Below are 22925 nucleotides of genomic sequence, written 5' to 3' on the forward strand. Positions count from 1 at the left end.
TGTGTTTTTTACCGTTGGACATAAAAATTTACATAGAGCTAAATTACTGCCCCTAAATAGCACCATTTACTCACTTCTGAGTATAGGTTCGGTTTTCACGAAAACAGTGATTTTCAGAAGGCGTGTAGAAAGCTGACAACACTGATCAAAATAAAAATATTTCGTTTCCTACCCTTCATCATAGACTAAATATATATAGATACGCCACTCCGCTGTTGGGGCTGGCGACACTACCGCCACGCCAAAATTACACCTGGTGGCAATTCACAGGTACTAATCTACCCTTTGGGAACGTTTGAAAAAAAATCCTCCTCAGTTTCAGTTCAATGCTCACTGGGTATATCCAAGCAACTTTCGACTAGCAACTGCTGTTTACAAGAAATGTCAAAACAAAGGCATCTTTATTTTTCGTTCTCTTTGCTGTTAGTTTAGCATCCTTCGTAAATGTTTTATAAATTTGCTGGTTGTGCCGTTTCTACCATGCAGATTCTAGCGGCGTGAATGTTCCAGTCAATAGATCGAAAGTGTTTTGCTCTTCAAGAAAGCAGGTGAGGAAAAAAATATAACAAAAAAATCCTCCATCAAAAAGATTGTTTCGATTTTCACAGCTTCGTGAGATTCCGGAGAACTATGATGGTGAAAGCGAACCCGGAAACGATGAAGCGGAAGTCTGTCTAGCCGTCCATGGTGGATGGCAATCAACGTTCAGTCACATATCCGGACAAACCTAAGACCTCGACTACTGAACAAGCAAGGGCACAAATGCTGCCCCGCCAAAGAAGCTTCTCCTGCCACAGAAGCCCTGTGATTGCCCAAATCATCTGGCACCTGTACAAAAAAAAAAAACAGATTCCGGTGTTCAACTACAGGTTCGACGGCGAACCTGACCGGAAATGTTCGTCTTTTGCATCTGATCTCGTAAAATAATGCATCTTGAAACTAAGCTTTGAATCGGTTCGAAACGATAGTAAATCGGCGTCATGTTCCAATACTGCTAGTAGTTGTGTGTAACACAATTGGTTTAAATGTATACTAAGCAATAGGTCTATTCCCGTACTGCAGAATTCTGCAATTCTGCACAAAAACGGCAGCAGAGCGTTTCCGTACTTTTCTGCAACAAAAGTAACTTTTCTCTCAGGTAGAACTTCTGCAGTGAGAGAGGTAGAAGTTGCAGCAAAACCGTTCCCGTACTTTTCTGCAAGCTCTCTTTTCTCTTTCTTGTTGAAAAGTTATTGCAATTTGGTGTGAAGGATGTTGAGTACACGCTTACATAAAAGTTGCAAGTTGGGTGAAATTATGCATTTTATTATTAGTTGCAATAAATTTTATGTTTTATTATTACTAAATTGAAGTAGTTTTTTTGAAGGGACGTTTGTATATTTTGAATTAATGGATTTTTGGGGTAGTTTTTTTAAATGTCTGTTTTTATTGAGAACGATTTCAGGCTTAGTTCATTATCATATAGCGATTTTTTTAGTGTTAATATTTTAACTTGACAAAAAAAAGATAACTAAAGTCAGTATTACAGCACGGCTAATACCTCAACCAAAAAAATGTATTATACAAACAAACTGTTTTAAAAAACTTTTAAAAGACACATTTCTTTTGTGTTTAATAATTTCAAATAAATATTTGTTTAGGAATAATTTTTGATCTTCAATTGTTTTTGAATAGGCTAAATATGTGTGTTTAAATAATAAGTAAATTTAATTGGCAAATAATACATTGTACCTTAAACGGTACTACCAATTTGTATTCTTATATGAACCAAAAAAATCGATGTAGTTTTGTCGAATTCTTCTATTTTAAGAAATTTAAATTCTAAAATTCGGAAATTTTTAAATGCTGCCATCTTGAATCATAAAAAGTACAATTTTTATTGGAGTCATATTTTAGGTTAGAAGCTCAGATTAGAGGTTTTAGAGGTTGGAAATTTTGACAAGTTCTTCGGAAAATAGAGTACTAATCTCGGTACTAACTGTTTCTATTTTTTGAATATTTGAATTTTAAAATTTTTGATTCACACAATTTTAAAACTTTACTTATTTTTGAAATTTTTTAGTATCTTTAATTTTCTTTCAATTGTAGCTTTTGAATTTTTGGTGTTCTGAACTCTGAAGTATTCAAACTTTTGATTTTTTTATTTAGAATTTCAAAATATAAGAATACTTAAGTTAAGGAACTTTTAAGTTGAAACCCTTTATTTTTGTTTTATTTTGAATTTTTAAAATTATGATTTTTTTGATATTTTAAACATTTTGATATATTTAATTTTTAATTATTTGTATTTTTCAAGCTTTGAACGAGGCTTTGAATTTGTGTTTTATTTATTTTTCTGATATAAATAGGAGCATTTTTAAATTTCTCAGATATCAGATTTTTTTTAAAGTTTTTCAATTTGAAAATATAAGTTTTTTTTTTGTAAATATTTTTAATCATGAATTTCTAAATGTCAATGTCCATGTGTAAAACGTACCTGCATCTCTCACTATTTTTTACCTAATGTAAAAATTTTGAATAATTTCTTATGTATAATTTCATCCTAAGCATAATTAATTTCTAGTTACCAAATAAATGGTACATGCTTGATCTTTCAAATAAAATGTTGAGTTGAATAAAAAATAATGCCCCCGTTCTGAGCATGAGCATGAGCATGAGCATGGTTGACTGCCAATGAGCTGCTACTCCGTTATTGACAGATCAGCTGAAGTTAAACAATGAATCAAAAATGATCAGTGGGAGCCAACCATCCGTTCACTGTTTAACCCCTGAAGACCCCGACTTTATTAGTCAATACCGGCGCCCTCCCAAGAAGCCTGCAGTTCAACAAAAGGGAGGAATGTTAGTCCGATAGTTGAAGTTGCAGACTCATCAAGCACACAGTTTTTCGCTATATACTTGTTGATACCGCTTGAGACCGTTGAATCCACAGCATCTCCTTCAAGCATCACGTGATTTTTTTTTGGGTTAGTAGGATAAGGTATTGGCTTTTCGATGCCTCCCGAGCTACGATGCTATGGGGAGGACTTTCATAACAAACCCGTCGGCGAGCCTTCCGAGCAACGATGCTATGGGAAGGTCTTTCTAATCAGCACACCAAAACACTCGCGCACAGGTATTTAAACACTGAATAAATGTAATTTTTCATCACGATTACCCAGACGACATTGATTATATAGGAAAGACTTTTTACAGTCATTTACAGTAATACTTAAACTTATTATAATGCAACAATTCACACGACGTCGTGCCTCCCGATCAACGATGATGTAGGAAGTACTTGAGCAAGCCAATCAGGATGAAACACGAAGCAAAATTCTCTTCTTTTCACACACAATGCCACACAATCGACCGCGCGTCACCACCCAACAAATTGAACTGATTTTCTTCTGCTTGTGGGCAAGCCAACCAGGATGAAACACGAAATAAAATTCTTTTCTTTTCACACACAATGCCACATAATTGACCGCGCGTCACCACCCAACAAATTGAACTGATTTTCTTCTGCTTGTGGGCAAGCCAACCAGGATGAAACACGAAATAAAATTCTTTTCTTTTCACACACAATGTCACATAATTGACCGCGCGTCACCACCCAACAAATTGAACTGATTTTCTTCTGCTTGTGGGCAAGCCAACCAGGATGAAACACGAAATAAAATTCTTTTCTTTTCACACACAATGCCACATAATTGACCACGCGTCACCACCCAACAAATTGAACTGATTTTCTTCTGCTTGTGGGCAAGCCAACCAGGATGAAACACGAAATAAAATTCTTTTCTTTTCACACACAATGCCACATAATTGACCGCGCGTCACCACCCAACAAATTGAACTGATTTTTTTCTGCTTGTGGACAAGCCAACCAGGATGAAACACGAAATAAAATTCTTTTCTTTTCACACACAATGCCACATAATTGACCGCGCGTCACCACCCAACAAATTGAACTGATTTTCTTCTGCTTGTGGGCAAGCCAACCAGGATGAAACACGAAATAAAATTCTTTTCTTTTCACACACAATGCCACATAATTGACCGCGCGTCACCACCCAACAAATTGAACTGATTTTCTTCTGCTTGTGGACAAGCCAACCAGGATGAAACACGAAATAAAATTCTTTTCTTTTCACACACAATGCCACATAATTGACCGCGCGTCACCACCCAACAAATTGAACTGATTTTCTTCTGCTTGTGGGCAAGCCAACCAGGATGAAACACGAAATAAAATTCTTTTCTTTTCACACACAATGCCACATAATTGACCGCGCGTCACCACCCAACAAATTGAACTGATTTTCTTCTGCTTGTGGACAAGCCAACCAGGATGAAACACGAAATAAAATTCTTTTCTTTTCACACACAATGCCACATAATTGACCGCGCGTCACCACCCAACAAATTGAACTGATTTTCTTCTGCTTGTGGGCAAGCCAACCAGGATGAAACACGAAATAAAATTCTTTTCTTTTCACACACAATGCCACATAATTGACCGCGCGTCACCACCCAACAAATTGAACTGATTTTCTTCTGCTTGTGGACAAGCCAACCAGGATGAAACACGAAATAAAATTCTTTTCTTTTCACACACAATGCCACATAATTGACCACGCGTCACCACCCAACAAATTGAACTGATTTTCTTCTGCTTGTGGGCAAGCCAACCAGGATGAAACACGAAATAAAATTCTTTTCTTTTCACACACAATGCCACATAATTGACCGCGCGTCACCACCCAACAAATTGAACTGATTTTCTTCTGCTTGTGGGCAAGCCAACCAGGATGAAACACGAAATAAAATTATTTTCTTTTCACACACAATGCCACATAATTGACCGCGCGTCACCACCCAACAAATTGAACTGATTTTCTTCTGCTTGTGGGCAAGCCAACCAGGATGAAACACGAAATAAAATTCTTTTCTTTTCACACACAATGCCACATAATTGACCGCGCGTCACCACCCAACAAATTGAACTCAAAAAAATAATGCCCCCGTTCTAGAGGTAAACTCCTTTCAATTACTATTTTTCTCAATCACTTTATTTTAATGTTTTGAAATAATTATAAAACCTTAATACCCAGTTTGAGTAAATCTACTCAACTGTGTACAATATTGCAGAAAAAGTACTGGAACGCGCTACCCAGGCAAAATTTTTGCTGCTTCTCTTCTTGCAGAACTTCTGCAAAAGAGAGAGATGAAGAGAGCGAGCTGAAAAGTACGGGAACGTGCTGCAAAAAAGTGACTTATGCTGGCTGCAGAATTCTGCAGAAGCTGCAGAAATTCTGCAATTCTGCAAGTACGGGAATAGACCTAATGTAAAATTCTTGGGAATAAAATAAAAATCTAGTTTTTTTTTATTATTCTTCTTTTTTCACATTACATAACTGAACTTTGTGCGACTTCTCTTTTATTTGGGCCTGAGGTACTCTGCCAGGAACGGAGCTGGTTTCATTCAAGTTGTTTGGGGACACGACACTTGGGGTGGGAACTGCTGTGGCGGCCTTGTCAATCGCCATTTCCGCTATCAACTCCTGGTCCTTTATATCGAACATCAACTTTTCAACGACGCGAATCCCATTAATTGGCGCAACCAGTTTGCTGCTGCAGACTTCACTGAAAAGAGAACACGATTTTATAAATTGTACAGATCAAATAGGAGAACCTTGTTGCTGTTCTTACCATTAACGGACCATCGGTTCCCGGCAGAGTCCCTGTTTACGCCTCTCGAAAATCGTTTGTTTCAGCTCACTCACCGCCACAAACCACCACCACCTCCGTTGGTATCATGGAAACCGTTTAAAACAAAGCAAGACAGTGGCACTTTTTGATGTCAGGAAAAATTAGGTCGAAAAGTGCAGAGTGCTACGATTTTGTTTAGCAATTTAGTACCTGTAACTCGACTGTGGTGGCGCTCGGAGCGCTAAAGGGGTGTCGCCAACTGGATGTATGGCATTATTCCGAAGTGAGACATCTAGGTAATTAATAATCTATGCCTTCATGTAAACAAACATGTGCAGCGCGCGTAAAAAAGTTAAAATTCAAATAATTCGAATTTTCCGCAACTTTAGTGTACTTTTCATTCTCAAAATGCCCCAAGTGCTTCGCGTCGTTTGCTGCTTCCAATGTCGTCAGTTTCAGGTATTTTGCGTAAACTTATCAAAACATTTTTTCCTAACAAAAATCTCTTAATCTCATGAACTCAGTCGGACATCGTGAAGAAATCCAACAAGTGGACCTGCAACCGGTGCAACACGAAGCAAACCCTGCGCAAAGAGTACGGCCGCGGATCGGGCCTCGAGTGCCGCCTGCTGGCCCAACAACTCAGCGCCAAGAGCTGCGAAACGGAGGGCTTGCTGGATCGAACGCTGGTCGAGCGGTTGCTGCAGGAGGACGACGACTTTGAGCTTCCCCCGGATGAGGGGTCGGAACGGGTCGTTGAACAAACAGAGAGCCGTGGAGAGACGACCAGTAAGTGGGGATCGTTTCTGGCGAAGGAGAAACCGGAGGAGGTTTTGGGACTGCCGAGTGAGAATGCTGTGCCACAGGCGAGGGCGATTCAGAGGGCACATTTGGAACCGGTTAGGGAAGATTCTCGTGAGGGTAAGTCGGTTTGGGAACCCAGGAAAAGCAGCACAAGTTGGCAACCAAAACGAAACGATCACGTTGAATCTCCTGCGCGAACGCATTCGATTCCGTTGATGAACTTTCATCAGATGGGGAAGCAAGATAAGAAAGAGTACAAATGGGAGTCGCGCAAGAATTTGACCAGCTCGGCCAAGGTCTGTCCGAAACCACCGGAAGAAGAGCGCATCGCAGAAGAGAAACCGCAAACTCAAAGATTCTTCAGCTTTAAGCCGAAGGTTCCGACGAGTTTGAAGCGATCACCGGAACGGATTGAAGAAGCACGTGTTACAGAGAGTGGATCGATAAGAACTAGCGAGGAAGAGTGTAATAAAAAGATCAAACTCGATAAAGATGAGGACATTAAAATCTCCTCCAACGAACGATACACAGGGAATGAAATAAGTCATCCAATAAGCAGTGTTGGTTCTGCTTCGAAGTGGAACAAATTCGTTGTGAAACATGAAGAAGACGATGGAATAATGTAGCTTTGTTGTGTTAATTTTTCAATCCGAAATTCTTTCAATTCCAATTGTCTGTGAAAGTGAAATAAATTCAAAATATTTCCGCAAGAGCTCTCTTTGTTTAAACATAGATTATTAATCAAGTAGATGTCCCACTTGGAAGTTGCTCCATATACCTAGTTGGCGACACCCCTTTAGCGATCTGCGCGCCGCCATCGTCAATTTACAGGTACTAAATTCGGGAACAAAATCATAGTACTCTGTGCACTTGCCTGTTGAAAAATTGTTTTGTTTTTGACAAAGTGTCACCGAATTGGGTTCAACACGTCCTTGTACAAACTATTTTTGTAATTTATCTTTTTAATTCCAAAAACACGTAAAAAAATCGGCCGCCAGCTGTGTACTCCAGCAGGGCAAGTAGCAGTGGCAGCAGCAGTAGAGAATCTGACTAGAATAATCGAACCGGAAACGGGCAGTTCCCACTCTACGGTGAAACCTCTGCGGATTTGCACCACTCCCCCGGCCAGATGAAAAAGTCTCGAGTGATGGCAACGAAGGTTAGCGAACTGAGCTACAGTCCGCTCCTCAAAGAGATGCTTATTTGTATATGGTTGTTTAGAATCCCTTACCATGTGTAGATGCTTCATTTTATTTTTTTTCCAGACATGAAGAACTTATGTAAAACTTTTGCCAAAATGCAGCGCAAGAATAGACAAACAAACCTAACGCTGATTCCTCCGTTCATGTGCATCAGATTTAAAGAGGCCACTTCTTTATGCTAAACTACCCGGCTGACATTGAACCGCAAGAAGAATCTTCAGCTTTGGGACATGTTCTGGAGCTGCTCGAAAATCTAAGAACAGTGGGCCCCGCTAGTGGGGCCTGACAAGTTCCTGGAGTGGCCGTGGGCCCCACCATTGATGCATGAAAGGTGGAGCCTAGGCGAAAATAGTTTGCGAATCAGTGATCTAGACAAATAAAATTTAATCAGCATGTAGGTGTATGATATCCGTTTTATTGGGTCGACGTTTTATTATCAACTAACAAAATAGAACAAGAAACAGTTGTAACAAAAATCGAGGCATTTCATCATGGTGCCCAGCATACGTTTAGATTAGACTTGTGTTTCCGCTCGCTCCCGCTATTCCGGCAACGGTGGATTGTCGCACACCGTGGTTCTTGTGAAACTGGGCCCCGGGAAAAGCTTTGCTTGAGTTCTGTTCACACGAGAAGGCTGTGTCCGCTAGAAGCACCGACAGTTACGGTCAGATTCTATAACGCTACGCAGTTTCCGTTTGCTGTGGTGGAATGGTTGGCAGGGTTAATCAAGTTTAGAGTGCAACCAGAGGGCCTGTAAAAATAAATTTTCACATAAGCATATTTTCTGTTAAACTTTGTTCTACTCACTTGCTAACACGTCTCCAAGATGAACGGATGGCAACCTCGGAGGAAACGGCTCCGTTCGTAGGATTTTCGGTGGTCAGAGATGCTCGCACCGGGTTCTTCTAAGAGGAAAAAAGCCAACGATTTGAAGTCCCACTTGATGGTGAAATGTTGACAGAAAATAAACAAAGTTTGAAAAGCAGCTGTTGCTACGATGCAACCGTAACACTTGAACTGAAACTGGGGAAAAATAATTTTCCCTTTGGAAACATCGAAAAGTAGTACCTATAAATTGCCACCAGGTGCAATTTTGGCGTGGCGGTAGTGTCGCCAGCCCCAACAGGGGAGTGGCGTATCTATATATATTTAGTCTATGGTTTAAATCTCTCTCGTGATCCGCCACGTGGGCTCTTCAAAAATCTCTAATCTCGTTTTTGAGTGCAACATCTGTTGACAACACAACAAGAAATCAAATTAAAGAACTGTCAAAGCAGTAGTGATGTGTCAGGATTTCGAGAACCGTCAGCCAGCAGGACTAAATTTCGTTAATTTCCCAATGATTGCACGAAAGTTCTAGCCGTAGGCTTCAGAAAAGTAAAGTTATGAGTTTCTGTTGAGCTACCAGTAAACCACTAAGGTAGAAGAACCATGGAGGCGCTCTACTTCCAGACCAACGGTCTGATCCAGGAAACGCAGCAATGTTTTCAGCAGCTCAGCCTGGTTCGGACGGATTCCGGCGCCGTCGAGACCGACATCCAGACCAAGTTGGCCACAATTAATGCGTAAGAAGATTTCAAGTCATACCATGGGATACCAAATTAACCAACCAACCCTTCCAGCAACTGCGACCGGCTGGACGTTCTGCTGTACAAGGTTCCGGCGGCGCAACGGCAAAACGCCAAAATGCGCGTCGACCAGCTCAAGTACGACTTGCGGCACCTGCAGGCCGCCCTCAAGCAGTACCAGGACAAAAAGAGTCGCCGCGAGCTGGAGCAAGCGGAGCGGGAGAACCTGCTCAACAAGCGCTTCACCGCCAACTCGGAAACCTCAATCGAGATCGATTACTCGCTGCAGCACAACAACTCGATGCAGAACGCGCACCGTGGAGTGGACGAAATGCTGTGGACCGGGTCGAGCGTGCTGGACGGGCTGCGAAGTCAGCGCGAGACGTTGAAGGGAGCGCGCAAGCGGATTTTGGATGTGGGCAATACGCTCGGGTTGTCGAACCAGACGATGAAGATGATCGAGCGGAGGCTGGTCGAGGACAAGTACGTGATGGTGGGCGGGATGGTGGTCACGTTGCTGATTATCGTGCTGGTTGTGTGGTATTTTGTGTTTTAGGCTGAAAGTGTGAGAGGGAAAGCGATTTCTGCTAGAAAAATATTTTATCTGACCGAGCTAGCAATTATTTATCCTGTACGAGTAACTTTATAGATTGTAACTAGTGTGGCTTTGATACTAAGGAATGTATTGTTAAAAAGATTATAATAAAACACTCAATCATCCAAAATAATCGTTATTTTCCAAAATGACATTTCCTTTAGTTTTCGTCGGGATTAAACACATTGACTACCTCGGAAAGGGATTTTGCGATCGATTTGGTGTCTTCAGCAATTTGTTGCCGGTCTAGGCGCATGTGACGGAGGAAAAAATAAAATAATGAAATATTAAAAAAAAATCAAAAAAATCGTGCTTTTACAAAATTCTGAAATAAAAAAAAATCGATAAATCTGAAAATTTAATAAATTCTCAAATCGAATTTTCAACAAGTTTCAAATCGTAATTCAAAACTTAACTAAAATTAACTTAATATTTATCAAGTTTGAACATTCCAAAATTCAAAAGTTCTAATTTGAAATAGAACATTAAAACATAGAAATAAAAATATAAAAAATGAAGTAAAATAAAATGTGCAAAAGCCTTATTTCAAATAAAAAAAATATAATTGGCAGAATGCCCGTAATTCATAAAAAAAATTTATTTAAAAGCTCTAAAATACTTGAATTCTTAAATTCTTAAATTCTTAAATTCTTAAATTCTTAAATTCTTAAATTCATAAATTCTTAAATTCATAAATTCTTAAATTCTTAAATTCTTAAATTCTTAAATTCTTAAATTCTAAAATTCTTAAATTCTTAAATTCTTAAATTCTTAAATTCTTAAATTCTTAAATTCTTAAATTCTTAAATTCTTAAATTCTTAAATTCTTAAATTCTTAAATTCTTAAATTCTTAAATTCTTAAATTCTTAAATTCTTAAATTCTTAAATTCTTAAAATCTTAAATTCTAAAATTCTAAAATTCTTAAATTCTTAAATTCTTAAATTCTTAAATTCTTAAATTCTTAAATTCTTAAATTCTTAAATTCTTAAATTCTTAAATTCTTAAATTCTTAAATTCTTAAATTCTTAAATTCTTAAATTCTTAAATTCTTAAATTCTTAAATTCTTAAATTCTTAAATTCTTAAATTCTTAAATTCTTAAATTCTTAAATTCTTAAATTCTTAAATTCTTAAATTCTTAAATTCTTAAATTCTTAAATTCTTAAATTCTTAAATTCTTAAATTCTTAAATTCTTAAATTCTTAAATTCTTAAATTCTTAAATTCGTAAATTCGTAAATTCTTAAATTCTTAAATTCTTAAATTCTTAAATTCTTAAATTCTTAAATTCTTAAATTCTTAAATTCTTAAATTCTTAAATTCTTAAATTCTTAAATTCTTAAATTCTTAAATTCTTAAATTCTTAAATTCTTAAATTCTTTAATTCTTTAATTCTTTAATTCTTTAATTCTTAAATTCTTAAATTCTTAAATTCTTAAATTCTTAAATTCCTAAATTCTTAAATTCTTATATTCTTAAATTCTTAAATTCTTAAATTCTTAAATTCTTAAATTCTTAAATTCTTAAATTCTTAAATTCTTAAATTCTTAAATTCTAGATTAAATTTTCAAAAGGTCCTATCTGCATAGGAAACCCATGAGGGATAGGTTGTTTTGAAAATTTAATCTAGAATTCTTAAATTCTTAAATTCTTAAATTCTTAAATTCTTAAATTCTTAAATTCTTAAATTCTTAAATTCTTAAATTCTTAAATTCTTAAATTCTTAAATTCTTAAATTCTTAAATTCTTAAATTCTTAAATTCTTAAATTCTTAAATTCTTAAATTCTTAAATTCTTAAATTCTTAAATTCTTAAATTCTTAAATTCTTAAATTCTTAAATTCTTAAATTCTTAAATTCTTAAATTCTTAAATTCTTAAATTCTTAAATTCTTAAATTCTTAAATTCTTAAATTCTTAAATTCTTAAATTCTTAAATTCTTAAATTCTTAAATTCTTAAATTCGTAAATTCGTAAATTCTTAAATTCTTAAATTCTTAAATTCTTAAATTCTTAAATTCTTAAATTCTTAAATTCTTAAATTCTTAAATTCTTAAATTCTTAAATTCTTAAATTCTTTAATTCTTTAATTCTTTAATTCTTTAATTCTTTAATTCTTTAATTCTTAAATTCTTAAATTCTTAAATTCTTAAATTCTTAAATTCTTAAATTCTTAAATTCTTAAATTCTTAAATTCCTAAATTCTTAAATTCTTATATTCTTAAATTCTTAAATTCTTAAATTCTTAAATTCTTAAATTCTTAAATTCTTAAATTCTCAAATTCTTAAATTCTAAAATTCTTAAAATTCTAGATTCTAAACTCTGGAAATATTACTTTTTCTTGATTCGATTATCCGAATTGATTTTCCAAGGTCTTCGGATAATCGAGTATGGACTGTATCTTGATAAAAATGTTGGTGAAATCAATTAAAAATTTATCTGTGACACAAATTGTGTAATTCGAGAAAAATGATGAAGATTATAGTTTGTTATGAAAATGCACTTGCACCCATTCTCTTTACAAATTATCATCCTATTCGTATAGGTAAATATTATGATTGGATTACTAGACGAATATAAAAAGTTTCCCTACTCCGCTGTTGATTCTGGTGGCATCGGCATCAAAGTAGGCTGTTTCAATGGGTGTAATATAACAGATTCAGAGAAAAATGTACGCACGCTAGGGATAATTCAATTTTAATTGTTGAGCTGAAAAGTACATTTAATTGTAACATTTAACCGTCTTTCTCCACGGCATACACAACAAAACTTCCATCGTAGGGTCCTGTGATAAGCCATTTTCTGTAAACAAACAAAAAAGTCTTTAAAACCCCACCAACACATTTTCAAATTTAAATCTTACCCATTCGCGCTAGCCCGTATCAATCCGGGTCGGCCCTTCATGCCGCCGCACTCAACCACATCCTGCGATCCGCTGTCGATGTTGTAAATCTCCAGCGCACCGTCCGTGTTCGGACTCAGAATGAACCGCATGTCGTCGGTGCAGATTATCCGGTTCTTGAACGGCAGCGGCATCTTGATGACCAGCGTGGGAGTTGTGTTCTAGAATTGTGGATTTAAGAAAATTTCAGTTATGGAAAAACTGCGTAAGTTTGCTGTAATTTTACGATCGCATCGGTGACATCGTGGAAGTACACCTCGCCGGTGAGATCGCAGCTGATCAGGAACTGCTGACGGTCGTTCTCCAGCTTGAGCAACGTGGTCACCGCGAACGAGTGCGGCTTGAGCTCCGTGAATGACGGTGCAAAGTAGCTTTTCTTAGCAGATGTTGTCGAGTTGCCGTTGTTTGCCGATCCGATGGGTATCAATTGGGTCATGGAGCAGAGCAGCATGCTGCCATCGACGGAACCGACCACGAACTCCGAGTTGGAAATGGCTAAAATCTGCGTTAGAATCAGGGCTTTGCGGGATGACGTTGAGTTTGAAATGCGAAATCTGTGAAAGAAAGTTAGCTTTGAAATTTGTAGATTGGCTTATTCTTCGTATTTTACGTTTTATCCTTTCCGACGTGCTTGCCAATCTTCCATAGAATCACGGTTGCATCGCTGTGGCAGGACAGCAGTCCAAAATCTTTGGTCATTGGGTTCGGCCTGATCCAGGTCATGTCGACGACCTTTCCAAAGTCGGTGGTCTCGGAGAAAATTTCCGTAAAGGAATTCTGCTCATGCTTGAAGTTAAGTTCGTACTGCCAGATGTAGACATCGCCGGAAACGGTTCCCCCAGCGAACATGTCCTTGTTGAAAGGGTTCGTCTCGAGCGTCTCGATGCAGGCCTTCACGGGGCAACTGCTAAGCTCGACCCAATGAACGGATCCGAACGCGTCACGTTTTGGCGTAAAAGCTGTAATTGATGCGAACGTATGCTCGCACCATGCCTCGTGATGCGATCCGCAGGACAAAACCAGCAACGGAGCATCCCTAGTACGAATCGACAGCCAAGCTGCCGCCCCCATGTTCAACTTTTGACCGTTCTCCAGTTCTGGGTTCAATTTCCTCATAGTGAGTTCCTGATGCTTCCGGATCAACAGTCTACCCGACAAATCGCTAAAGTTATCATTTGCGTCCGGTAGATCCGTAATTCCGAACGATAACTCTTCCTCAACCAGCGGACAAACCTTGCGTAACCAGTTGGCCAGCTTGGCATCGTCGCACGTGGCGTTGGAATGGCGCGGAGATCCTCCCGTTTGAGTCTGCAAACGAAAAATTAGATCAGCTAAAAGTACTTCAAACTTTGCACAGCAAAACTTTAACCCCGGCGTCCTTTCGCTCGGCGGCATCCGTCGAGGCGTCGATCTGCGGTGCAGGCTCATCCGTGCCAGTGCAACTGTCCACGAGGTCGGGCTTTTCGCCGGTTGTTCGCCAGGTGGATTTGAACTCCACGACTCCGTTGGAGACCAGCGTGAAGCGATCGAGGTTCATTTGGTATAGAACTTGAGCAAACTTCGATCGGAGAAGAATATCTTACAAAAGCCGACAGTAATGTGTGTAACTGTTTGGTGGAAACCGTTACTATGGAAATCTTACGCGCATGGCGCGTACGGAATCGAGGGGACACCTGTTGAATGCATGTGTTTAGGTACTTATTTTTAAATATTTATCTCAAACAAGCTAAACCCTACAAACTTCGTCTTGTCTTTTTTTCGTTTCTTGACGTTTTAAGCTTGTTTGCTTACTCAGCCTCCTGTGATCAAAATTTGATTACACGTAACTTTTCCCATACAATCTGCAGATTTTCCTGGAATCGGTTCCAGAGTGGCCAAAGTTGTCACTTTTTGGCGTAAGAACCTTCCTTGGACTTACACGAACCCGATGCAACAAAGAGGCCCCTACCCTCCTCCCCAAAAGACCCCGTGCGAGGGCTTCGAATAATCTTTCAAAATCGATATACACTCAAACCCCGATGGTTTGACACCAACTGTTGTGCGTGTGCGTGAGCGCCGTGTAAAAAGTGACAGTTCGTCACTTTTAGGTTTGACTTTGACCAACCAACGGGGTACAAACTAAAAAATTCACAGCTAAAAAAGTAGTAATCCAGCTGCGTGTAGAAGGCCTGGGTGTAAAATAAATATTGCATTATTTTATACAATTTTATGTGATTTTACACACTGAAATATGTAGCCCATCAGTATGGGAAACCTAATTGACCGAAATGTCAAGCTCATATATGCGTTTATCCTTACAGCTTTACATCGGTCTGATGGCCGAGCGGGCTAAGGCGCCAGTCCATAACATTTGTGCTGGGTTTGAATCCCGTCGGTTGCAACTTTTTTTTGTGTTTGCAATAATTTTACATGCAGTGTGTAATATTAAGTGTTTATTTTGACGAAGGTGATGTGCATGCTTTTGCATGCGATTTTACCATCGGATTTTTTGCTGTGTTGTCAAACGAAAAAGTGACCAACCACCGGGGGTTGAGTGTAGACTTAAATGTATTGCTGGGTTTGAATTTCCAACTTCTGTAATATTTAAGACTCTTTTGGATATAGAAATCTTAAATTTCATTAAATATCTATTTCATAAGATTTTTCGATTAAAATTTAATAATAATATTTATTTATTGAAACAAGTTTGAAGACTTTTTGCCCTTTATTAAAACTTACAGCAGAAGTTTCCCGATTCACCTCAACATTTGGTCGCCTTGCTTCTATAATTTTGGGTACATTTTACTCTAACCGTGAGTAATCAATTAACCCAAATTATTAGCAAGTTACCACAAACGTGCACGCACCCAGATGATTTTTGTGAACTGCCAAGTTTTTCAGCACTTTTGCTTCTCTCATTCATTCGTTTACTCGCTCTGCCGTCGGTCGGTCGCGAGTTTCTTTTCCTCGTCGCCGTCGTCGTCGTTCGTGCGTGCGCGTGTACGAGTGTGTGCACACCTGTGAGTGCGTGTGCGTTTGGCACAATCTCTTTTCCTGATTTTGATTTTGGATTCCTTTTTTTTTGCGTTCCGGATTATTTCGCTGTGTTCCTGATCTTCTGCACTGATGGTGAGGTGAAAATTTGTGAGTGAATAAAAGAATTTTTGTGCAGATTGCCGAATTTTGACAAATTCACGCAAAAGAAAAATATTGCGTGACGTTTCTCGTGGCGATCCAAGCAGCCGCGGCAGTGTATGTGTGTACACGCGCGAGTGTTGTCAAAATTTTTTGATAGTGAATCGTGTGGCGTGAGGGGGACGGAAGGAGGGGAGGGCCTTATTTTGCTTACCCGAGAAGAAGTTGCTCTCGGAAATCTGTGCAGGCTGGCCAAAGTGAGTTGGCCTTGGCGGATCATTACACCGTTTGTCGGGTGGATAACCGTAATGAGCGCGGACCCGTCAGTGGGTTCCGATGGATTAGTGTTTGAAGTGCATGCAGGGTAGTGCAAAACAACTCCCCGAAAAAAAGGTGATCCGAGAGAAGAAAAAGTGGACCACTCTCCCAAAGGGGGTCTGAGGAGGACAAAGCAAAGAAGAGGTTTCTTTCTGGGTGAAGCAAAATGTAGACGAAAAATTTCGTGTTGCACAAAAAGAAGTTGAACGAATCGAGAGTCGAAAAGTGAGTGCCTGCAAGGTGAAAGTGCCCCGAAATGTCCACACCGAACCCGTTCCAGCCGTGGAAGCAGCAAAACCGGCCTCCCGGAATACCCCCCAACCTGTCCACGAACAACAGCTATGGAAAATTACCCGCCGTCGCCCATCAGAATCAAATGCAATCGATTCAACAGCAGCAGCAGCAGCATCTTCTGCTAAGCCACTCAGCGCCGGTGATCCAGTCGGCCCCATCGCCATCCTCGTCGGCCATTTCGTCGAGCACGGGAGGATCGGCCATGGGGACGGCCGGGATGAGTGAATTTCTGTCTCAGCTGGGGGCCAACAAGCTGATGCTGAGCAAACTTAGTGCCAGCTACGGGTTGGCGGTGGCGCCATCCGCCGGTGATCAGCACCAGCAGAACCATCACCAGCAGCTGATGCAACAACAGCAGCAGCATCTCTCCCCGCCGGATGATTGTGCCAGCGACAAGGAGCGCGAGCAGCGAATTCAGCAGATTTTTGAAAGTGCGATTGGGTAAGTCGTTGAAGCTAAATAAGTCAATTAATTAGTCCTGTTGAACGGAAAAGGACAAAGCTGTTCCTATGTAGACTTAACTAATGTTGGTAAAAAAAATGTGTGAGCAACTTGAATATTTTAAAATTCAAATTGATTAAATTTAAACAACGCAAGCAGATCAATTTTTTAAAGCATTGTGAAATTATTAATACATAGTGTGAAATCAAAATAAATTTAGCCAGACTTCTAATCACTTTCCATGAAATAAGAATATATTTTTTATTTTGTTGGCACTGGCTGGGCTGGGTTGGGCTGGGCACTAGAAAACTCAGCAACTAATAATTTATTCAATTCTTTCCAACATTAAAAATAGAATGGATGGATTCTGAATATGAAATAGTATTGTGTGCAAAAAGATGCAAAATTAATGTTTTTCAGCGCGAGTCGTACATTTATTCACCAAGTTTGCCGAGTTGAATAAATACGACGAGTGCTTTAAAAAAGGTGCATGCGGTTATGTTAGAGACACTACCAGTATGACAAAAAACATTTTTAGATAAATTGCATTGTCCGTGAATACTGAATGTTGAACATTTCATACGGCACTAGCCCTATGGGCAGTGTTCTCCAAAAACTTCGCGAATTTCTAGTGGACTGTATTTTTCACATCAAATTTCGGCAGAGAAGAAAAAACGCGCGTCCTTTCTGTGCGAGCGACAAGTAAAAACTTAAGGTAGCTTTATTTCAAGATGATAATGTAGAGGTGGGAACAAAATAGAAAAAGATTTATACGCTAAATTGAAAACACTAATTTTACGGCAAACATCCTCCCCACGTTGAAATGCACGTCCGCATTTCAATCCTCCTCGTTCGTCTCCTGGTCCAGCGGAAGCAAGCAAATCTCCGTCACGCCTCGCTTGCACTCGCCCTTCGCCGTTCGTAGTGTCACCACCCTGGTGACGTCGTCCTTTCCGGGATGCAGCGCGATGATTCGACCAAGTTGCCACTGCATCGGCGGAGCGTTCGGGTCGCTGATCAGCACCAAAGCGCCCGGCTGGATCTTGGTGGTTTTGAACCACTTTTGGCGGTTCTGCAGCTCCGGCAAATACTCCGCAATCCACCTCTTCCAGAACTGCTGCTGCATTGCCTGCACGTGTTGCCAGCGGGACAGCGCCGACTGCTTCAGGTGGAGATAGGACGGCTCGGGAACCGCGCGCATCTCTCGCCCGATCAAAAAGTGTGCTGGGGTTACTGCGGTCAAATCGTTCGGGTCGTCCGAGCACGGCGTCAAGGGCCGCGAATTCAGCACGGCTTCAATTTGCACCAGCACGGTAGTCAGCTCTTCGAAGGTGAGTTTCTGGTTGCCTACTACTCGCTTAAGATGATGCTTGACCGATTTCACTCCAGCTTCCCAGATCCCACCGAAGTGCGGGCTGCGCGGCGGGATGAAGCTCCAGGTGATTCCGTGGCTGCTGCAGAACTCCTCCACCCTTTCGATGTGCTGCTCCTCGGCGAACAACTTGGCCAGTCGCTCGAGCTCGGTCTCCGACCCAACGAAGTTGGTTGCGTTGTCGGAGTGCATCTTGTTCACCAGGCCTCGACGTCCAGTGAAGCGCCGCAAGGCGGCGAGGAAGGCATCCGTCGTGAGACTTGAGACCAGTTCCAGGTGTATAGCTCGCGTGCTCATACACACGAAGAGGGACACGTACCCCTTCGTCATCATCGGCCTTCGTGCTGCGGTCAGCGACTTGATCAGGAACGGTCCTGCGAAATCGACACCGGTGTGGAAGAACGCAGGGGCCGGTTGTACTCGGTAGGACGGGAGGTCTCCCATCAGCTGGGCCGTCTTCATTGGATTAACTCGGAAGCACGTCACGCATCCCCGAATCACCTTCCGGATAGTCGTCTTGACGTTCATCGGCCAAAAGCGTTGGCGTATCAGCGCAAGCAGGCCCTTCTGGCCCACGTGGAGGTTCTTCACGTGCTCGTAGCGGATGAACGATTCCGTGACAGGGTGCTTGGCAGGCATCAGGATCTGGTGCCGGCTGTCGTACGGCACGAAAGCTTGTTTGATTCGACCGCCAACTCTCAGAAGGCCGTCGTCAGGATCGATGAACGGGTTCAGTCCTCGCAAACGGTGCGAGTGGTTCTCCTTCAACGCCAGCAGCTCGGTCTGGAACGCCTCTCGTTGCACCAAGCGCAAGATTAGCTTCTGCGCCGCCGCGCGCTCCTCGCTCGTCGGCAGGCCCTTTACCACAACCTTCCTTCTTGAGATGATGTAGTTCGCAAACCGCACCACAATGCTCATGCTGCGCAGCAGTCGACGGAAATCTCCGAGCTTATCGAAGATCCGCAATCGCTGAATCGGCGCCGCCAGCGCCAGACACTTCGTGGATCGCAATCCCGGGAGGTCCGCGCCGTCGAGAAGGGGCGGTTGCACAACTTCGATTGTGCGATTGTTCATCGACACCGGCCCGTCCTTCCAAATAACCCGCTGGATCAAGTTCTGGGGCATCACGCCTCTCGAAATCAGGTCGGCAGGATTGTCATCCGTCGGAATGTATCCCCACCGGTACTTGCTGGTCAGCTGCTGGATTTTCCTCACTCTGTTGGCCATAAACAATTCCAGGTCTTCGGGCTTCTTCGCGATCCAGCTCAGCACTACTTGTGAATCGCACCAAAAATTCACCGAATCAAAGCAAACATCGACGACGTTTACCAGCTTGTCAACCAGTTCGGCGAGAAGCAGCGCACCCTCAAGTTCACCCTTTGGAGTGCTGATTTCTTTCGGCACGTTCTTGACCTTCTTCGGAAGAAGCTTCGACTTGCTGCAAATCAACCGCATTGTGATCTTGCCGCCCGGGTAAATGTTGCGTGCGTACACGCTCGCGCCGTACGCATCGTCCGACGCATCGGAATAACCGTGGAGTTCCACGCGTTCTGCCCCTTCGTCGTAGACCCACCGGGAGACCCGGAAGTCGTTCAGTGCAGGCAGCTGCTCCCGGAATCGACGCCACTCGTTGGCCACACTTTCCGGGACCGGGTCCAGCCAGCCGATGTTCTTCAACGTGCCGACCTTCCGCAAGATCAGCTTCGCAGTTGTCACCACCGGACCAGCCAGGCCAAGTGGATCAAAGAATTTGGCAATTTCGCTGAGCACCTTCTGCCGCGTCAGCGGCTTCGTCTCCTCCTCGGGGGGCAGCACGGTGAAGGTGAACCAGTCCTGCGACGCGTTCCACGCCACACCCAGCGTCTTCACGACCGACTTGGCAGCCGCGTCCTTCAGGTCGAACGTTGTTCCCCAGAGGCTCTCCGGGACTTCTTCGAGAATCGCTGGATCATTTGCGCACCATTTGTGCGCATCAAAGCCGCCGGTGTTCAGCAGCTTACGCAAGTCTCGACTCAGCAATCGGGCTTCTTCTACACTCTGCGCTCCGCAGAGTCCGTCGTCCACGTAGAACGATTTCTTCAGTGCCGCCGAGGCCAACGGGAACTCCTTCTCGCCATCCTCCGCAATCTGGTTCAACGCCATCGTCGCGTGGAACGGAGATGACGCCAGGCCGTAAGTCACCGTCTTGAGCTCGAACACCTTCAACAGCTGCGATCGGTCGTCACGCCAAAGTATGCGCTGGTACGGCGTGTCTTCGGGGTGCAGCTCAATCTGGCGGAACATCTTCGGGATGTCCGTGGTGAAGACGTACCGGTAGCAGCGGAAGTTCAGCAGGATCGATAGCAGGTCGTTCTGGACCGTGGGGCCAACCTTCAGCGCGTCGTTTATGGACACTCCAGTCGACGTTTTCGCAGAGCCGTCAAACACGACTCTCAACTTCGTTGTAGTACTACTGGGCCGCAAGACGCAGTGATGCGGCAGGTAGTACGCGGATCCAGGTGGTTCGGACGGTCCGACATCGACTTCCTTCATGTGTCCAAGCTGCTCGTACTCGTGAATAAACTTGGCGTACTCTTGTTTCAGGTCGGGTTGCTGATCAAGCCGCCGCTCGAGGTTCAGGAACCGACGGATCGCCATCTCTCGTGACACGCCCAGGTCACTCTTGCGCTCGTTGAACGGGAGGCGAACAACAATCCTCCCGTCTGGCTTTCGACTGTACGTGCTCCGGAAGTGCTCGAGACACTCTTCAGCCGTCGACGTCACCGGTCGCCGCAGATCTTCAACTCCTTCGATCTCCCAAAACCGGTTCAGCAGCTTGTTCAGCTCTTCGTCTTCGTTCACGGTGCAGAACGTACGTGCGATCACTGGTGTTCCTTCAGACATCACGCCACCGACCACCCAGCCCAGTTCCGTGTCTCTGAGCGATGGGAGGTTCGCCGCCAGCGTGATTCGTTTAGCCTTCACAAGATCCCAGAATATGCCTGCTCCGAGCAGCATGTCAACTCGGCCTCGCTGGTTGAAGTTTGGATCCGCAAGTTCAACATCTGGTGGCAGGTTCCACCCAGCGATGTCGATCGTCTTCACCGGCACGTCGCCAGTGATCTTCGGGGCCACCAGGAGCTCGAGGTCGGCAGCAAAGTTGCCAACGCGGGACTTGACCTTCGCGCGCACCAGGTGACTGATTCTGGTCGTTCCCCCGTTCAATCCGCTGACTCGGTAATCAGCCCGTTCCTTTTTGCTCGCCAACAGGTTGGCGAAGCGCTCGGTCACGAAATGGTTCTGTGAACACGAGTCAATCAGCGCCCTACACAGGTAGGGCACGCTGCCGGCGCCGTAAACCAGCACTACAGCCGTCGAGAGTAGAGTCTGCTTCCTTGGAGCTTCGGATGTGGTGCAGAGTGTCAGACCTTGGCCAGCCTGGGACGATCCCGCCGTGGCCGGTGGAACGGATTGAGTGCGGCCTTCTGCGCTGACCGTTGACGCCGTGTTTGCAGCCGGTTCTTGCTTCTTTGGCCCATCGGTGTGAAGCAGGGTATGGTGCCGCTTGCTGCACTTCTGGCACGAGTTCGTCGACATGCACCCATCGGTGCGGTGCCCCTTCCTCAGACAATTAAAGCACAGGCCATGCTTCCGCAAGTGGCTGTACCTCTCGTTCACACTTTTCTGCTTGAACTGTTCACACCTTATCACTTCATGGTCCTGGTTGCACACTGAACACTTCCCCTCGCTGGCCACCACCAGGGTCTTCGTTTTTGTTACCGACCGTTGCGGTTTCACTTTTTCACTTTCACTGTTCTGCTCCAGCTTGTCCGCGATTCTGCGCTTCTCCTTCAAGAACACGATCGTGGCCTCGTAGGTCGGCAACTCTCCCGCCTTCTGGTTTGCTTCCCATGCTCTGCGCATGTCCTTGTCCATTCTCGAGACCAGCAGGTTAACTACCATCTGCTCCCCCAGTCCGTTGGCCGGAAGGTTCAACTTCTTGAGAGCTTCGATGTTCTTCACGCAGACGTCAATCACTTTCCGAAGCTCGGCGGTGTTGTCGCGGGTGATCTTTGGCATGGCGAAGATGTTCTCAATGTGCCGTTCGATGATCGCCCGTCTGTCCTCATACAACTCCTCAAGAAGAGCCCACGCCGCGTCGTAGTCATTATTATTGACCATCTCCTGGTCAATCACGCCGGCTGCCCTTCCAATCAGCGCGTCCCGGAGGTGGTACAGTTTGATCGATGGTGCCTCGTTTGTGTATCGTGCCATTATGTTCTGGAACATGGACTTAAACGAGTACCATGTCTCAAACGTGCCGTCGAACTTCGGGAGTGGTACACTCAACGGCGGAAGAACCTGCTGCACACCGACGTTGGTAGGAGCTGCCGGAACTAGAGCAGCGACCCCAGGTTTCTCGAGCCTCTCAAGGTATTCGTTGAGATCGATGCACACCTTGTCGTACAACGTCTCAAAGTTCAGCTCGATTCTTTCGTGGTGCGTTCGTTGGTCTGCGTTCAGAGGCATCGCGTGGATTTGACCCTGGTACTCACCAAACTTCGAGAAGCAGTCTCTCGCGTTGCTTAATTGCTGCTTCAAGAAGTGTCCGTTGCGCAAGTTCGGGTTCGGCGCAGCCACGC

The 22925-nt window shown here is 43.0% G+C and overlaps 4 protein-coding genes and 3 long non-coding RNA genes across 9 annotated transcripts in view; 4 read left to right on the top strand and 3 right to left on the bottom strand.

The window, feature by feature from the left end:
- Nucleotides 1-393: 393 nt before the first annotated feature.
- Nucleotides 394-863, top strand: LOC128093478 (uncharacterized). Its single transcript, XR_008212518.1, has 2 exons — nt 394-548; nt 609-863. It is a non-coding gene; the product is annotated as an uncharacterized LOC128093478 (long non-coding RNA).
- Nucleotides 864-5346: 4483 nt separating this feature from the next.
- LOC120415176 (uncharacterized) lies at nt 5347-6001 on the bottom strand. The gene is made up of 2 exons (XR_005605175.2): nt 5695-6001; nt 5347-5628 (listed from the first exon to the last, which is right to left on the bottom strand). It is a non-coding gene; the product is annotated as an uncharacterized LOC120415176 (long non-coding RNA).
- Nucleotides 6002-6019: 18 nt separating this feature from the next.
- Nucleotides 6020-7180, top strand: LOC120414806 (MRN complex-interacting protein). The gene is made up of 2 exons (XM_039576129.2): nt 6020-6153; nt 6219-7180. The coding sequence occupies exons 1-2, from the start codon at nt 6025-6027 to the stop codon at nt 7122-7124; spliced, it is 1035 nt and encodes a 344-aa protein (XP_039432063.2). The 5' UTR covers nt 6020-6024; the 3' UTR covers nt 7125-7180.
- Nucleotides 7181-8095: 915 nt separating this feature from the next.
- On the bottom strand, nt 8096-8790 carry LOC120414980 (uncharacterized). Its single transcript, XR_005605158.2, has 2 exons — nt 8508-8790; nt 8096-8451 (listed from the first exon to the last, which is right to left on the bottom strand). It is a non-coding gene; the product is annotated as an uncharacterized LOC120414980 (long non-coding RNA).
- A 192-nt stretch (nt 8791-8982) lies between these two features.
- Nucleotides 8983-10002, top strand: LOC120414388 (probable Golgi SNAP receptor complex member 2). Its single transcript, XM_039575565.2, has 2 exons — nt 8983-9265; nt 9323-10002. The coding sequence occupies exons 1-2, from the start codon at nt 9132-9134 to the stop codon at nt 9822-9824; spliced, it is 636 nt and encodes a 211-aa protein (XP_039431499.1). The 5' UTR covers nt 8983-9131; the 3' UTR covers nt 9825-10002.
- A 2521-nt stretch (nt 10003-12523) lies between these two features.
- On the bottom strand, nt 12524-14618 carry LOC120414623 (uncharacterized). 2 transcript variants are annotated; one of them, XM_039575866.2, is made up of 6 exons: nt 14502-14618; nt 14134-14437; nt 13375-14072; nt 12991-13318; nt 12726-12925; nt 12524-12664 (listed from the first exon to the last, which is right to left on the bottom strand). In XM_039575866.2, exons 2-6 carry the CDS (start codon nt 14299-14301, stop codon nt 12598-12600), a joined length of 1461 nt encoding a protein of 486 aa, XP_039431800.1. In that variant the 5' UTR covers nt 14302-14437; nt 14502-14618; the 3' UTR covers nt 12524-12597. The 2 variants fall into 2 exon arrangements, with proteins under 2 accessions (XP_039431800.1, XP_039431793.1); XM_039575859.2 differs by having other exon boundaries at nt 14134-14605.
- Nucleotides 14619-15648: 1030 nt separating this feature from the next.
- The window catches only part of LOC120413992 (uncharacterized), a 36784-nt gene continuing 29507 nt past the window's right edge, over nt 15649-22925 (top strand). For both annotated transcript variants that reach the window (XM_039575005.2, XM_052710368.1), the window contains exon 1: nt 15649-16931. In XM_039575005.2, the coding sequence (XP_039430939.1) occupies nt 16453-16931 (479 nt within the window). In that variant the 5' untranslated portion in view covers nt 15649-16452. The remainder of the gene's footprint in view (nt 16932-22925) is intronic.

Source organism: Culex pipiens, chromosome 3, assembly GCF_016801865.2.
Source record: "Culex pipiens pallens isolate TS chromosome 3, TS_CPP_V2, whole genome shotgun sequence".
Lineage (NCBI taxonomy): Eukaryota > Metazoa > Arthropoda > Insecta > Diptera > Culicidae > Culex > Culex pipiens.

Excerpts from the sequence above, each read along its gene's own strand:
- LOC120414806 (XM_039576129.2), top strand. The coding sequence starts at position 6,025 with ATGTGCAGCGCGCGTAAAAAAGTTAAAATTCAAATAATTCGAATTTTC. Across the intron at positions 6,154-6,218 it reads TCCAATGTCGTCAGTTTCAG|TCGGACATCGTGAAGAAATC; the intron begins GTATTTTGCGTA and ends TCATGAACTCAG.
- LOC120414388 (XM_039575565.2), top strand. The coding sequence starts at position 9,132 with ATGGAGGCGCTCTACTTCCAGACCAACGGTCTGATCCAGGAAACGCAG. Across the intron at positions 9,266-9,322 it reads AAGTTGGCCACAATTAATGC|CAACTGCGACCGGCTGGACG; the intron begins GTAAGAAGATTT and ends CAACCCTTCCAG.
- LOC120414623 (XM_039575866.2), bottom strand. The coding sequence starts at position 14,301 with ATGAACCTCGATCGCTTCACGCTGGTCTCCAACGGAGTCGTGGAGTTC. Across the intron at positions 12,926-12,990 it reads ACGATGTCACCGATGCGATC|AACACAACTCCCACGCTGGT; the intron begins GTAAAATTACAG and ends CCACAATTCTAG. Across the intron at positions 12,665-12,725 it reads ATACGGGCTAGCGCGAATGG|AAAATGGCTTATCACAGGAC; the intron begins GTAAGATTTAAA and ends GTTTGTTTACAG.